The 15,701-nt window shown below is 53.1% G+C and overlaps 1 protein-coding gene across 1 annotated transcript; it reads left to right on the top strand.

The window, feature by feature from the left end:
- Positions 1-1,781: 1,781 nt before the first annotated feature.
- LOC123129579 (putative transcription factor bHLH041) lies at positions 1,782-6,959 on the top strand. The gene is made up of 6 exons (XM_044549689.1): positions 1,782-2,073; positions 2,745-2,985; positions 3,081-3,321; positions 3,399-4,229; positions 4,329-4,784; positions 6,733-6,959. The coding sequence occupies exons 1-6, from the start codon at positions 1,782-1,784 to the stop codon at positions 6,823-6,825; spliced, it is 2,154 nt and encodes a 717-aa protein (XP_044405624.1). The 3' UTR covers positions 6,826-6,959.
- The last annotated feature ends 8,742 nt before the right edge of the window (positions 6,960-15,701 follow it).

The following is a 15,701-nucleotide window of genomic DNA, read 5'->3' as shown; positions in this document are numbered from 1 at the left end:
GACCCTGTTGCCCCGTCTCGAGGAAATACGGCAAGGGCCAGGCCCAACCCTCTCACTAGGGTAGTCTACCTACCCGGCCGTGCCTCGTAATTATCTCGCGGGTGCTCTCCGGGCCTGCCCAAGTTTCACATCAACTCGCAGGTACCCATCAGGGCCAACCCGACTTCAACAATGGTCTCAAGTAAAGTCCAGGTAACTGTGTATCCACAACATCAAGGGGGAATCCGAGGAATCACGCTCGATGGAATCCACCTGATGTAATCGTCAAGGTGAACTTAGGAGGAATCATCCTCGAGGTTCACACTTGAGGTGTTGCACGACAGAGACATATCAGGGGTGGTGAAGGAGGAATCACCCTCGATGACCACGACCGAATAGCTACACTACATAGTTATCATCAGGAGTGTGTTATGAGGTATCACCCCCGGCACTCGATAGTAGCTCTGCAGAGCCGGGCAACAAAGGGGGTGATGTGCTGTGTTGGGCCCTGGACGTCGATCACGTTGATCGAGCCATTGATGATGAAGCAGGGGCAACAGGGACAATGTGAGGGGTCATTGATGGATCACTAACCAACCTATACTAAGCAGTTTAGGATAAGCAGGTATGTAACATTATCATGTTACAAAAGCAGGCTATGCATCAGAATAGGAGCAAACAATTAGAGTAGCAAAATCTAATGTAAGCATGAGAGAGAATGAAATAGGCGATATCGGAATAATCAAGGGGGGTTTGCTTTCCTGGAAGCTCTGCTGAAAAGGAAGAAGGGACATCGGTGACGTCGTCAATCACAGTGGCATCAGCAGCGGTCTTGGGGTCTACCGGAGAGAAGAGGGGGAAGAAATAGTAAATATAAAGCACACATATGTAAGACAGATGCACGACACGACAACACACAATGTTAGGGGTGATCTATCATAGTGCTACACGATACCGGTGAAGGGGGAAAACATCCGAAAATGTTTTCCCGAAGTTTGCATTTCTCGGACAGATGTAACGGTGGGGGACGGTTACATGTTCTCTATGCTAGGGGCACATGACGGAGGAGCGTATTCAGTTTCGTCTCGTTTTTCTGAACAACTTAGTAGAAAACTTTTTTATCTGACTTATGGATTATTTTCTATTAATTTAGTAAATGTTATTCAATTTCTAAAAATCCTGGAATTTATTTAATTCGAATTAAACAGCAAATTACTTTTATTACACAGGGCAGATCCAGCCACAGACACTGACATGCAGGGTCAATGGGGCCCATATGTCATTTCACATATTTTAATAGGGTGTTTAATTTAAACTAACTAGACATGGGGCCCCATTGTCAGTGATGTCACGCTGATGCCATGCATTCAAGGCAACCCAAAACGCTTATGGCCACGAGCCAAATCCACCGGCGCCGTGCTGAAAGACTTCCCGCAAAACGTTTCTTTTATTAATTTTTATGAAGAATCCATCTTTTTGAGAGAGATTTGGGGTTCCGTTGAAAATGCTACGGCATGCGCATGCGCTAAGTTGAGCAGGAGGGGACGACGCCGGAGGGGGAGCAACCCGGCGAGGGTCCTCGACCCGACGCTTTCATCCATTTCGCAACTCCCGGGCATGACGCCGCGAGCGACACCAACGACGGTTTCGGCACCGCCGACCAGCTTAGTTGCAAGCGGCTCGGTCCGCTCGGAAGAATGCCAAGACGCCGCACCCGCTTTCACAAGGGGCCGTGGCCGGCGCCGCGACGGCGGGGGCAGTCGTGGCGGCGTCGTTCGCGAGCTTCGCGCTCTAGGCACTGCATGGTGGGCAGCGAGTGGTCGGACGCGACAACACGGCGGACCCCAGAGCGCACGCCCAGGTGCCCCGGCCGAGCGTGGCCGCCTCCTCCTCGTGCATCTCCAGGTCACCGGCGAAGCCTCAGCCATCCGAGGCCCCAATCCCACCAGCGCTTGAGCGGGCCGCCCACGAACTCGGCGGCGAGCGACGGCGCCGACCGGGTCCACTGGAACGCCCACTCGACGGACGCGGAGGAGATGGGCTGGATCTTGCGAGGATGGTGGCCATGGCGCCCAAGCGAGGAGGAAGGAGATGGTCCGCGAGCCCTGCCCCGGCCATGCGTGCTGTGTGGAAGGAAAGGAAGAGGAGAGGAGAAAGAAAATAAAGAAAGGGGAGAGAGAGGAGAGAGAGAGGGGGCTGACGAGTGGCCCTATGCATGCAAAAGTCATCTGCCGGCGTCCCCAGCTGCCCCCCGGGGGGCTGGGTTTGGTGTAATAGCGCCGGCCGTAAATCTCGCGAAATCCGGCAAAAAACGTGTCTCTGGGATTCGAGTGGGGCGTTTTTTATCCGCCGACATCCAAAAAGTGCCTTGGAAAGGCTTCTTGTGGGGCCGGCTGGAGATGCTCTTAACCCATATGAGTTTGGGAGAGGCCAAGGATGAGATGAGCTGAGAAGCTGAACTAAAGATCAACCATCCAGCAACCCCCTCCCTCGTTGCCACCCTAGTTTGACCCTCTTTGAAGCCCGTCACCACCTTTGAACGACTTTCCAGCATCTTCATACTTTTCAACCCCCCGTCCCATGTCTCCATCCATTCTCTCGGAGCCAAACCAGCTCCCTCCCCAACCGCACTATACTACTACTACTAGCTGGTACTGTTACTCTAATACTTTTCCCTCCACTCACGTCCACACATGCATGCATACACATTTGCATCGCCACCCCCGACCGATTCCATCGTATATATAATACCCATGACTCGGCAGCGACAACGAACCATCATCGATCATCGACGTCGGGAGGCAATGGAGGACACTGCGGTGGCCATCTCTCGGCGTGCCGCTTCCGGAATATGATGGACACGCTCTTCGTGCTTGGCCAGGAATCCCGGCTGCGCATCCTTCAGCAAGCGGCGTCGCGCGTCCCCGCCTGCGCCTACCTCTGCGTCTGGGCGCCGATCCCGGCCGGCGGCCACCGTCCTACTCCTCCTTTCACAGCCGCCAACAGGTAATTAAGCCTCGATTTCAATTAGTTATTTGCTGCTTCGGATGGGTCGTCTCTTACATGCAACGCCCGAATGCACGCAATGCAACCATGAGCAGAGCTCGCCGCCAGCTGTTGTGCCTGGACGCATGGCTCCGCGATGGCGGCAGCGGTGACGTCGACCGCGAGCGCGCTCTGTTCGACGCATACAAGGGTTCGCTCTGCGCGGCCGTAAGCGGGTGCGTGCCAGGGTGGGCTTACGAGGACGGCCGGGCGTACATGGAGCTGTCGGAGCACGAACTGGCGGCCTCGGCGTCGTCGCCGGTGCAGCTGCAGTTCTACCAGGAAGCTGGCATTAAGGTTTGCCTGATTACCCTCGCTTGAGTATAACATGCATGCATTTGAACGACGCTGAGCAGTGCTTATGCGCGCGGCAGGTGGCGGCCTTCATGGGATGCGAAAGCGGCGAGATCGAGGTCGGCATGTCGACGCCGGCGGGACAGATGAACCTTCAGGCCGGCCTCGGTCAGATATTCTCGGAGGATTTCTTCCAGCAGTCGCTGCTTGAGGAACTGCTCCAGCTCCCGCCGACGCGGCCGTCGTCCTCCTCCTCCTCTCTGCCGTCCATCTCCGTGGACAGCCCGGCAGACGGCTCGACGTCGCTGCTGCGCACGATGGCCATGTCGTCGTCCACCACGACGTCTCCCCGGGACCTAACGGCGGGACCTCTTCCTCACCCGCCCCGTCCGCCGCATCCCGTGCCATTTAGCCGGCACGGCCCTGCCCATGTCCACGGCCACGTCCACTTCCCGAGCCCCGAGGCCGACGACGTCGCGATGGCGCAGGCCATGCTCGCGGTCATCTCCGCATCCTCCTCCTCGTCGTCGGCTATGCCTAACACGCCCACGCCTCCGCTAGGCTACCGTCGCGCGCATCGGTCGCCGCGCCGTGGCTCGACGACGACGGCGTTCCGGCCGTACAACGCGGCGCTGGCGCCAAGGGCGCCGCGGCGGCCGTCGGACGCACCTGGGCAGCGGATGATCAAGATGGGCATCTCTATCCTGAGAAGGATGAACACGCTGAACAACAACGGCCAGGAGCGCACCACGGGGACGACGACGCAGCGGTGGCGGGAGGAAGACGAGGAGGCCGCGCCCCCAGCCCCGACGAGCAGCCAGCTGCACCATATGATATCGGAGCGGAGGCGGCGGGAGAGGCTCAACGAGAGCTTTGAGGCGCTGAGAGGGCTGCTTCCTCCCGGATCAAAGGTACGTGATGACATGCATTCCGTTATGCACATATTCAGCATGAATTCATATATGCTTTTTTACGTTAATTTGCTTTGTACATTCTTTTTCTTTCTGCAGAAAGACAAAGCTACAGTCCTCGCCAACACTCTGGACTACATGAACGTTCTGATAGCCCAGATTTCCGAGCTGGAAGCCAGGAACCGAAGCCTCGAGACGGCGGCGCAGATCCAGCAACACCAACGCATCACCAACGGCAACTCCAGGGATAGGCCTGACCAAGCAGCCCTTCAGGCAGGCGGCTCGTCAAAGAGGGTACAAGTTGAGGTGGCCACTAGCAGCGCCGGCGCGTCAACATCGTCCTCGTCGTTCTCGACGGGGCAGTGCCGTGAGGTGACCATAAGGGTGGCGGCGGCAGGCGACCTGTCGGATCTAGTGGCCCGCGTGCTGGCGCTGCTCAAGGACACGGCCGGCCACCGTTTCTCGGTGGTCGCCGTCGACGCCAGGCAGCCGCAGGGCACCGGCGACGGCGGCATTGCTCAGGCGAGCTTGACACTCCGTGCAACGGTACGCGCCGTACGTACGTCACGATGATTTTTGTTTATATATATATGTGTGTGTGTGTGTATATATATATATATATATATATAATTGCCGCGGTTAGGTGTAGGCCATACACGTGAGATTTGGTGGGTTCAGAGCCAGGTCAAAGTCAAACGGAGTAGTAGCTCCTGAGTATTTCGCCGACGGCGACCTGCAGGCGAAAACTCGGCGAGAAAACTTAGACCGCCTTCTCTGGTGACGTCACGGCCATCAATCGTACCTTTTCCTCTTCCATTCGAAGTCCCTTCTCGTCCTGTTCCTTTCAGTTTCAGAGAAGCTTCATCCGCTATTAATACGTCTCGAAATACATATCCCTTTCATGATCTAAATTTGTTCCCCACCGCAAGAAAATATAGAAAGACAACCATAACCGAGTCGTTTTAATCGCCATGACTGACTGACTGACTTTGGCCGGAAACAATGCTTTGCTTGGCCAGAATACCTACTAATGCCGTCCACACAAACTGCCCTGTCCAATCTCGCTCTCCTTAAGATTTCGGCCCCACACGTGTGCGCGCTTGCATCTTGCCCACATGTATGAATCCGCGTCCGTTTGTAGATGCTTGAATCTTGGCATGTTTGTGGTGCTACGTAGGACTGGACTGGTGTGTGTGCATTTATCTGGTTGTCCACACGTCTGTTTCACCACACGAAGGGGTCGATGTGTGGGCGTTTAGCAGTTCGTCCACGTGTCAGTTTTCACTCACTTACATGGCTGGTGTGTGGGCATTTATCAGTTCGCCCAAACACGTCTCCTCTTCCACATTCAAAGCTGTCACTTGTCATGTGTTTTGCAGGGTACATGGCAACTGTCCTAATGTGCTTGTAAGCAGATGACAACTCTCTCTTTTACCCGAACATGTCAATTCCCATGTGTTTTGCAGGGTACATGGCAACTGCCCTAGTGTGTTCGTAAGCAGATGACAACTCTCTCTTTACCCGAACATGTTATTTTGCGATGTCTTTTTGTAGCGCTACACAGCAATTGCCTAGTGTTAGTAGTGGCAACTCCTGAAGTTTTTAAATCATGGCAACTGTAGTAAACCAGACCATACATGGCAACTGCCTAGTGTTAGTAGGTGACAAATCCTAAAATTTTCAAATCATGGCAACTGTAGTAACCAGACCATACATGGCAACAACTGCAGTTGTCTAAAAAATGGCATCTGACACTTGATCTGAGATGGCAACTGCAGTTGAGCAACCATGGCAAATGTAGTTGTCAGACATGGTAACTGTAGTACAACAACATGACAACTGCAATTAAATGGACATTGAAGAGAGTCCGGACCATGCCAACTGTGGGACGCGTGGTGACTGTCACGCTGGACGTGCAGGACCGTGAGATAGGTGCTTGAGAGAGGTCGTGTGGGCGTTATCTATTTTGCCCACAAATAGGCTTGTGAGAGGGACCGCGAGGAAAAAAGACATGTGAGCATTACTTCTTTTGCCCACACATAGGCGTGTGGGCTGGTCCTCTTAGACACCACACAAAACGTGTGGGCAAACCCTTTAACGCCCACACGTTATCGTCGTCCTAAGATTTTACTTCAAGAATGATCAATAGGGATGGGATAGAAAAAGTTTTACTGCAAGAATTGACGAAATTTCGAATTTGAAATGCCAGGCATGATTTTTAATTTTTTTTTTTGTGAACAAGGTTACGAATAATGGTGGACATGACCTAATTCTTGCGTGGAACAAATTGTGTCTGTAGTCATATTTGTACGTTCGGAATCGTGTATGATTTGTTTTGTAAAACCGCTCTGATTCTAGGATTGCCTTTAAATATTTCTTATTATTTTAGCTACCAATGCAACGCGGGATGTATTCCTCTTTGCCTCTCTAGCCCACACGTGTGCATGAACGACGTGCGAGATTAAAAATAACCGGTGGAATTGACTGGCTGTGAATCTTGTAGGCTGCTGGCGAATTCGACGAGGAGGCGTTGAAGGATGCTGTCACGAGGGCTGTCGTTGGTCTGGTGACACCGCCGTCGTCCGACGAACTTTGACCCGCCCACGGTCCGTATCGGCTGGGTCAGTTTGCGAGATAGGGACCGAGCCGACGCTGCAGTATGCTCAAAACTGGATTGCCGGTTACGGGCACACGGCCACGGCATTTCTAGATTTCTGTAACTTGTGCTCGTGAAGGACTTTTTTTTTATTTTTTTTCTTAAACTTGCTCCCGGAGGACTTTGAGTAACTGTATTCTGCATTTTTGATGGATTCGAGACAGAGTGACTCGATTAGACCTTGCTTGTTTAAGAAACACAAAACATAACGTATATGCGTTCACGCAGTCACATCATCTCACGCATAATCTTTGCCTCTCTCTATATTTTCGACAGGCCCGTTTCATTGCCTTAAAATGTAGCATCAATAGACTTTTACATAGAAGGCACACACAATATGAACTCTGTTACATCGGTGAGGTACTCTGTCAAGTTAAACGGAACCCTCTTGGATTCATTTGCACCGACGCGTGGGCTTCGGCTTTATCATCGTTTCTGTTCTTGTTTGTGGCGGATGGCTTGTCGGCTGTTTTAAGGCATAGGGTTGATATGGAGGCAATTACTCCGGTTAAGGTTTGTAGGAGAGCTCCGGGTATTTCACACCTTCTTTTTGCGGACGATACTCTTTTGTTCTTCGAAGCATCTCAGGATCAGGCTTTTGAAGTTAAAAAAGTTTTGAACCTATATGGCGGTGCCACTGGGCAAAGCCTGAATTACAACAAGTGTTTCATGTTTTTTGGCCCCTCCTGTCCAGCTGTGATACATGACCAAGTACGGGCTGTGCTGAATGTGACAAATACAGTTTTTGAAGAGAGATACTTGGGTCTTCCTACACCCCATGGACGCATCTCAAAGGGCCACTTTCAGAATTTGCAGAAAAGTTTGACTAAGAGGCTGATTCAATGGGGTGATGGGCATTTAGCCCAACCAGATAGAGAGGTCCTTATAAAGTCTGTGGCCCAAGCTCTCCCAACTTATGTCATGGGGGTCTTCAAACTACCGTACTCGCTCTGTGATGATTTGACGAGAATGGTGAGGAACTTTTATTGGGGCTCCTCGAAAGGAAAAAGGAAAGTGCATTGGAAAGGTTGGGATCATCTTCTTCAGCCTAAAGATAGAGGAGGGGCCGGTTTTCGTGACTTTCGGATGTTTAATCAAGCATTGTTAGCACGTCAAGCATGGCATTTGATAGCTAATGCGGATAGCTTGTGTGCCCAGGTTCTAAAAGCTAGATACTACCTAGATGGGAAACTAGAAGATACAATTTTTACTGGGAATGCCTCTTCCTCTTGGCAGGCGGCCAGTCATGGTTTAGACCTACTAAAAAAGGGCCTGTTATGGAGAGTAGGCAATGGTCAAAGCATTCGGGTTTGGAGATACAACTGGACCCCCGGTCCTTTTCTTACAAACCAATATCTCAACAAGGGACGTGTCGTATCCATTTTGTGACTGAATTTTTGAACGACAATGGTTCCTGGAACCTTTAACTCGTGTCAAAGCACTTTGTTCCTGCAGATGTGACTGAAATCCTAAAGATCCGCACGTCTCCTAAAGATCCGGCCGGTTTGGTCTTTTCTCAGTCAAAAGCGCTTATGATCTGGCATTTGAAGAAGCACATAAGGCCAGTGCAGTTTCATTCAGGAGCAATCCATCGGGTAGTAGATCTCTATGGAAATGTATATGGTCTGCGGGTGTACCTCCCACGGTGAGGAATTTTGCATGGCGCTTGATATCTAATTCTCTGCCAACTTGGCAGAATAAGCATAAGATAAATTTGGAAGTGTCAAGCCTGTTGAGTATATTGATTATTAGGAAAAACGAGATAGACTAAGATTTGTTCTGACTTGTCTTGTACTCTAAGTAGATCATTGTACTCTTAGGGTGTATTTAGTTGAGGAACCAAGTGGAACAGAATGGAATGGTTCCATTCCACGGGAACAGGTCTGTTCCATTTTTGTGTTTGGTACCAATAAAAATGCGAAACGGATTGGTTTCGTTCTTGTGTTTGGTTGGATAGATGGAATGAAAAATGAAACCCCATAAAATCTGAAATTTTGGTAGCATTTCATTTGTATTTCAAAGACAAACAACATAACAATATATCCATACATGCATACATGCCAAGTTCACTGCCATACATGAGTTCACAATAACAAATCATCCACCAACAAGTGCACTACATCCGTACATGCCGAGTTCACTGCTAGCAGCCAATTGCTGCCTTCACTGCTCGTTCGCTGCTAGCAGGAAAACCAGACATACCATCCCTTCAGTGCTAGCAGCAGAACCAGACGCAGCAGCCACACCGGTCGTTCCTTGCGCTCCAGCCGTCCTACTGCAAGTGGCCACCCCTGCTAGTTCACCGCCGCGCCGCCAGTTGCCGCCCCGCTGAAGGTGGCCACCCCTGCCAGTCCCCCGTCCCGCTGCCAGTCCCCACCCTCTGCTAGGTCGCCACCAAGATCCTGATGCGCGCCATGACGGAGGAGAGACGACGGGGATGAGAGGGATTGCGGCGCCGGAGAGGGACAGAGGGGGCATATCGAGATGTGGGGGCGATGTGGGAGGGTTGGCGGCGCTGAGAGAGGGAGTCGCGAGAGGATAGGGCTAGGTGCATGCGAGGGGATCGTTCCTTGTCGTCCGCCCGAATCGGAGGTATCCCTCGGTTCCGCATATAGTGCGAATATTCCGTTTTATGGGATTGGTGGGTTCCGGTCCGTTCGACTAACTAAACATGGGAATGGGCTATAGGAACCGGACGGACCCATGACGTTCCATCTGATGACAGCAACTGAACACACCCTTATATATATGCCCACGTGGCTCAAGCAATACAACAAATTATTTCACCAATCCTCTCTCTCCCCTTCTAACATGGTATCAGTTTCCGGGTTCTAAACCCTAGCCGTCGTCACTTCCGCATCTGCGCGCCGCCCTTGGGGCGGTTGGCCTCCATGACCGTCGTTGGGGCCGCGCCGTCCGTACCTAGAGTTCGTTCGCCGGCCGTGTTGGCCGGCTGCCCTAGAGAGTCTTTTTCCCGAGCTCTCGCTCTGTTTTATTTTCGCTCTCTCGTTGGTCATTTTGATCGGCGTTTTTTGGTTTTCTGATCTTTACTTGATCGGTCTGCATCGCCCACTGCCGCCATCGACACCCTGCGCCTCTACTCCGACATCGGCGCGACCGGCCGGCTGCTTCACCGACCCAGCGGCCGCGCGCGACAGGTGGCCCCTCAAGGCTGTCGTCCACGTGCCGGCCTTCCTGTCGCCCTGCGCCAGCTATCACCGCCATGCTCCGACCGAGACACCTGCATCGCCTACACCCGACGGCCTCGCGCGATGCGGCGGCCAATCATAGCCGCCGCTCGCGCGTCGACCCGCCAATCGATCCACGCCACCCGCCTCCGTCGCGTCTGCACGACGGCCCTGCGGGTTGCCTCGACGGCCTCGTCCACGGTTGCGTCGGGCCGGCCGTGTCAGGCTCGTCGGCTGCCTTGAGCTCGGGCGCTGCTGCTCCGTTGGTCGCTTGGGACTCGCTGCCCAGGCACCGGCGCTGCTTTGGTAGCCCGGGTGTCGGTGCCGACGCGCTCGTTCACATGCCGTCCATCGTCGCCGGCTTCATCTCGGACTCCGTCGCCACCCCGTCTCCACCGAGCGGCGTCCCCGACCTCGCGCACGGTCGGATTGATCACCCGCCCACCGTTGCAATCCGCCTCATCTATGCCGGGCGACCGACCTGGCCCGTCGGTTGCGCGCCTCCGCAGGACCCGTGGAGACCGTCCCGAGTTCAGCGCGCCCCTCTACCGATTGAGCAACGGGGTGCCGCCGCGTCGCCCCATCAGGCCGCAGCGCCGCCGCCCCGTGGTTCTTCTCCCGGCTGCACCGACCTGCGTCACCACTACATCGCCCCTTCGGGTCGTAGTGCCGCGGCCCGCGGTCCACAGCCACCCCGGACCGTCCGCTCCAGGTCGTCCCCATGGCTGCACCGATCCTCGCGTCGCCGCTGCCTCGCACTGACGGGCCATAGCGAGCGTCGCACGTGGTCCACGCCGTCGTCCCGAGGTCGTCCCCGCGGTTGCACCTGTGATGCCCTCGATTCAATCGCACACTAATCATACACGCAAATGTGTACGATCAAGATCAAGGACTCACGGGAAGATATCACAACACAACTCTAGACACAAATTAAAATAACACAAGCTTTATATTACAAGCCAGGGGCCTCGAGGGCTCGAATACATAAGCTCGAAAACACAAGAGTCAGCGGAAGCAACAATACCTGAGTACAGACATAAGTTAGACAAGTTTGCCTTAAGAAGGCTAGCACAAAAGCAACATCGATCGAAAAGGCAAGGCCTCCTGCCTGGGAGCCTCCTAACTACTCCTGGTCATCGGCGGCCTCCACGTAGTAGTAAGCATCGGCGGTGGCATCTGGCTCCTGGGCTCCGTCATCTGGTTGCATCAGCCGGAAAGAAGAAGAAAGGGGGAAAAGGGGGAGCAAAGCAACCGTGAGTACTCATCCAAAGTACTCGCAAGCAAGGATCTACACTACATATGCAACATTATCAAAGGAAGGCTGTATATGTGGACTGGGCTGCAGAAATGCCAGAATAGAGAGAAGGCCTAGTCCTATCGAAGACTAGCATCTTCTGGAAACCACCATCTTGCAGCAAACAGGAGGGAGTAGAGTAGCATAAAGTAAAGTAGTAGTAGTGTTATCAACCTCGGCCAGAGATCCTTTCTCGACTCCCTGCGAGAAAGAAATCCCAGAGCCGTACTATCCATTTCTCATCACAATCCAATTCTCATCACAAGTATCCAGTTCTAGTTGTATCGATCGGGATACAACTCCAAGTGTCCGTTACCGTAGGACAGGCTATGCATAGATTAGTTTCTTCCCTGCAGGGGTGCACCAACTTACCCACCACGCTTGATTAACTCCGGCCGGACACACTTTCCTGGGTCATGCCCGGCCTCGGCCAAACAATACGCCGCAACCCGACCTAGACTTAACAGAGAGGTCAGCACGCCGGACTAAACCTATGCCCCCAGGGGTCATGGGCCATCTCCCCGGAAACTCCTGCACGTTGCGTACGCGGCCGGTGAGCAAACCTAGCTACCTCCTTCAACAAGGCAGGCGCTTACGCAGTCCAACCCGGCGCGCGCCACTCAGTCGCTGACGTCTATTAAGCTTCGGCTGATGTATACGACGCAGAACGCCCATACTATGCCCACGTGATGGTTAGTGCTATCAGGCCAGAGGCCCCTCGGATCAAATATCCAAATCGTAGTGGATTAGGAACGCGCGGTAACAAGCAGAGACTCACGAAAGATGTGACCCCGTTGCCCCGTCTCGAGGACTTGCGGCAAGGGCTAGGAATGCCCGACCACGCCTCGTAATTATCTCGCGGGCACCCTCCAGGTCAACCCGACTCCACATCACTCGCAATTAAGCTCGCGCGGGTACCCCTTAGGGTCGACCCGTCTTTCCAAGTAACAGTGGTAAAGTCCAAGTATCCGTGTGTCCAAACATTAAGGGGAAAACCCGAGGAATCACCCCCGGTGAATTCCACTCGATGTAATCATCAAGGTGAACGTAAGAGGAATCACCCCCGAGGTTCACACTTGAGGGGTTGCACGACAGAGTCGTATCGGAAGTGGTTAAAGAGGAATCACCCTCGATGACCACGACCGAATAGCTACACTACAGGGTTAACATCAGAAGTGTTGTAGAGGTCTCACCCTCGGCACTTGATAGTATCCCAGTAGTGTCGAGCAACTAAGGGGAAAGTGATGTGCGGTGCCGGGGCCTGGTCTTCGATCCCGTTGATCGGGTCTTCAATGATGAAGCAGGGGCAACAAGGACAAGGTGGGGGTCACTGATGGATCACTAACCAACCTATACTAAGCAGTTTAGGATAAGCCGGTAAGGTAACATTAAGCAGGTTACAAAAGAAGGCTATGCATCAGAATAGGAGCAAACAATAACAATAGCAAAATCTAATGCAAGCATGAGAGAATGGAATGGGCGATATCGGGATGATCAAAGGGGGGGGCTTGCCTGGTTGATCTGGCAAGGAGGGGTCGTTGTCGACGACGTAGTCGATCACCGGGGCATCAGCGGCCTCGGGGTCTACCGGAGAGAAGAGGGGGAAGAAACAGTAAATACATAGCAAACAGAGGTAACACTAAGCATGACATGACGATACGTAGCGCTAAGCGTGCTCTAACGCGGTCCTAGACGTTATAGGTGAAGGGGGAATTCAACCGGGAAGGTGTTCCCGGTTCCGGACCTGTGTCAGACAGATGACCGGAGGGGGAAAGTTCCATGTTCAGCATGCTAGGGGCATGTGACAGATGAACGGACCGCATATTCGGATTCGTTGGATTTTTCTGAGCAACTTTCATATAGAAAACATTTTCATCCGAGTTACGGTTTATTTTCTATGATTATTCAAAGATTAAAGCATTTTCTGGAATTGTTTAAAATAATAGAAAAGATAAAATGACGTCAGCATGACGTGCTGATGACGTCAGCAGTCGACAGACTGGCTGACCAGGTCAAACTGACCCGTGGGGCCCACATGTCAGCCTCGGTTAACTCTAACAGTAAATTAAACTAATCCAGAGGTTAATTAGCTACTGGGCCCCACATGTCAGTGAAAGATTAGATTACTAATTACTTTTATTTAAAAAACATTTACTTAACCTAATTATACGATGGGGCCTGCATGTCAATGGCACTGGGCTGTCCAGTCAGCCGTTGACTGGGTCAACCCAGTTAACGGGGCCACCAGGGTCCACTAGCAGCAAGCCAGGGATGGGGCCCGCCCAGCCACGTCGGCGGATGGCGCCGGAGCGACGCCGGTGAGGTAAAACGCGGCGGCGCGGCTCGGGAGGTGGTCGGAAATCACGAACAGGGCACCGTTCGTCGAGTTTTCAGGCGCGTTCAAAATATATGGCTGCGCCACGTCCAACGGTGGTGGTTGTGGCGGTGGTGTTGACCGGAATCGAGCGTGGCGAGCTCATCGGCGGACGGCCGGAGTCGGGCACGAGAGGAAACGGCGATGCAGTGCGTTAGCGAGCAAACTGAGAGGCCGAACGTGACATACGTGAAGCGGCGAGTGCAACGGGCGCTGGCCCGTGACCATTTGGCCACCGAAGGCACGCCGGCGACGAGCGCAGGCGACGACGACGTGCGGGTGAGCATGGAAACAACGACCCCGAGCACGGAGAGCAGCGGCAGGTGGCGTGTTTGAATCCTACGGCTACGGCGAGCACGACTGCGAGCTCAGCCGAGCTCGACAGCGTCTGTGGCGATAGCAGCAGCAACATCGGCGGAGCTCCGTTCGGGTAAACATGGCGCGGCGGCTACGGGCAGCGACAGGTAGCGCAAAGAGGACGGGAAGGAAGGTGTGGAGCTCACCGAGCGGTCACGAAAGACCCTTGGTGGTTTAGGAGCAGCAGAGCTCGCCGGGGTGGAAGGGGATCGCCGGCGGCCCAAGGAAGACGTCGACGTGTTCGGCGATGCAAAGCTCCTCGGCTCCCTCCAGCGGCTCCAGAGGACGCAGAAGTCCACGGCGATGCTGAAGAGCACGACCAGGCCGCGTCGAAGGCACGGTGACCGCGGAGATGACAACGATGCGGCGACGGTGGCGCCCGGAGGTGGATGGGGAACGAAGGGGAGAGGCAACGAGCAGGCGGAGAGGGCAAGGGGAATCTAGGAGTGGGTGGAGGTAGGTGGGGGAGGTCTCGAGGAGCCGGAGGGGAAGGCTCTTATCCACCCGCGGCGTTGCCGGCGAGGTGGTCGGGCGGCGACGAGCCCCTATAGCGGTGCGCACCGGGGGAACAGGAGGGAGGGGAGAGTGACCGGGAAGGGGGCATGGGCCGGCCTAGCTAGGCCAGCTAGCGCGGGTGGGCCGAAGCCCAAGTGGGGCAGGGGCTTTCTCTCCCCTCTGCTTTTTCCTTTTCTCCTTTTCTTTTCTCTTTTTTTGCAGCCTTTGCATTTGCCTTTAGCCACTATTGACTTTGCAAAATTATGCCACTGGCCAAAACAATTTCAAATAATTATTGATCACTGCCAAAAAAAGATTGTGAGGCTTTAGAAATAGTTTGCCATTTTTATAAATTAAAAAGGCATTTAATTTATTTCTTAGGTCACTGTTTTAAGTAGCTTAGGCCACTTAAACCTTTTGCAAAAAATGTTGGTTCACCACCAATATTAGTTGTGGATCATTCTGCACATGATGCACATTTTTGTTTTCATGTCTGAGCATTTTGAATTTCACACAAAATTTGAATTTGAATTCAACTGTAATGTGAAAGAACATGAGACAATAATGATCAGGCACATGTTTAGCAAAAAGATTAACTTAACCCCAGGGGTTACTGTAGAATCAATACACCGGGGTGTTACAACTCTCCTCCTCTAAAAGAAATTCTCGTCCCGAGAATTAAGAGGTAGAATGGAACAGGTCGGGGTATTCAGCCCGGAGGTTATCTTCGCGTTCCCAAGTGGCTTCCTCTTTAGTATGATTCGACCATTGCACCTTGAGGAACTTGGTAACCTTCTGGCGGGTTCGACGTTCAGCTTCTTCAAGAATGCAGATCGGATGCTCTTTGTAAGTGAGATCATCTTGAACTTCAATCAATTCTGGATCCACTTCACGTTCCGGATCCTTGAAGCATCGACGAAGTTGCGACACATGGAAGACGTCATGAATGTGAGAGAACTGAGGTGGCAACTCCAGTTGATAAGCCACCAGTCCACGACGGGCGAGAATACGGAAGGGACCAATGTAGCGAGGAGCTAACTTTCCCTTGACTCCGAACCGATGAGTGCCTCTCAAAGGAGTGACACGCAGATAAGCTTGTTCACCAGGT

The sequence above is a fragment of the Triticum aestivum genome, chromosome 6A, assembly GCF_018294505.1.
Source record: "Triticum aestivum cultivar Chinese Spring chromosome 6A, IWGSC CS RefSeq v2.1, whole genome shotgun sequence".
NCBI classification, from domain to species: domain Eukaryota; kingdom Viridiplantae; phylum Streptophyta; class Magnoliopsida; order Poales; family Poaceae; genus Triticum; species Triticum aestivum.
The sequence above is the reverse complement of the archived record's forward strand: the minus strand, read 5'-3'. Positions and strand labels throughout refer to the sequence as shown.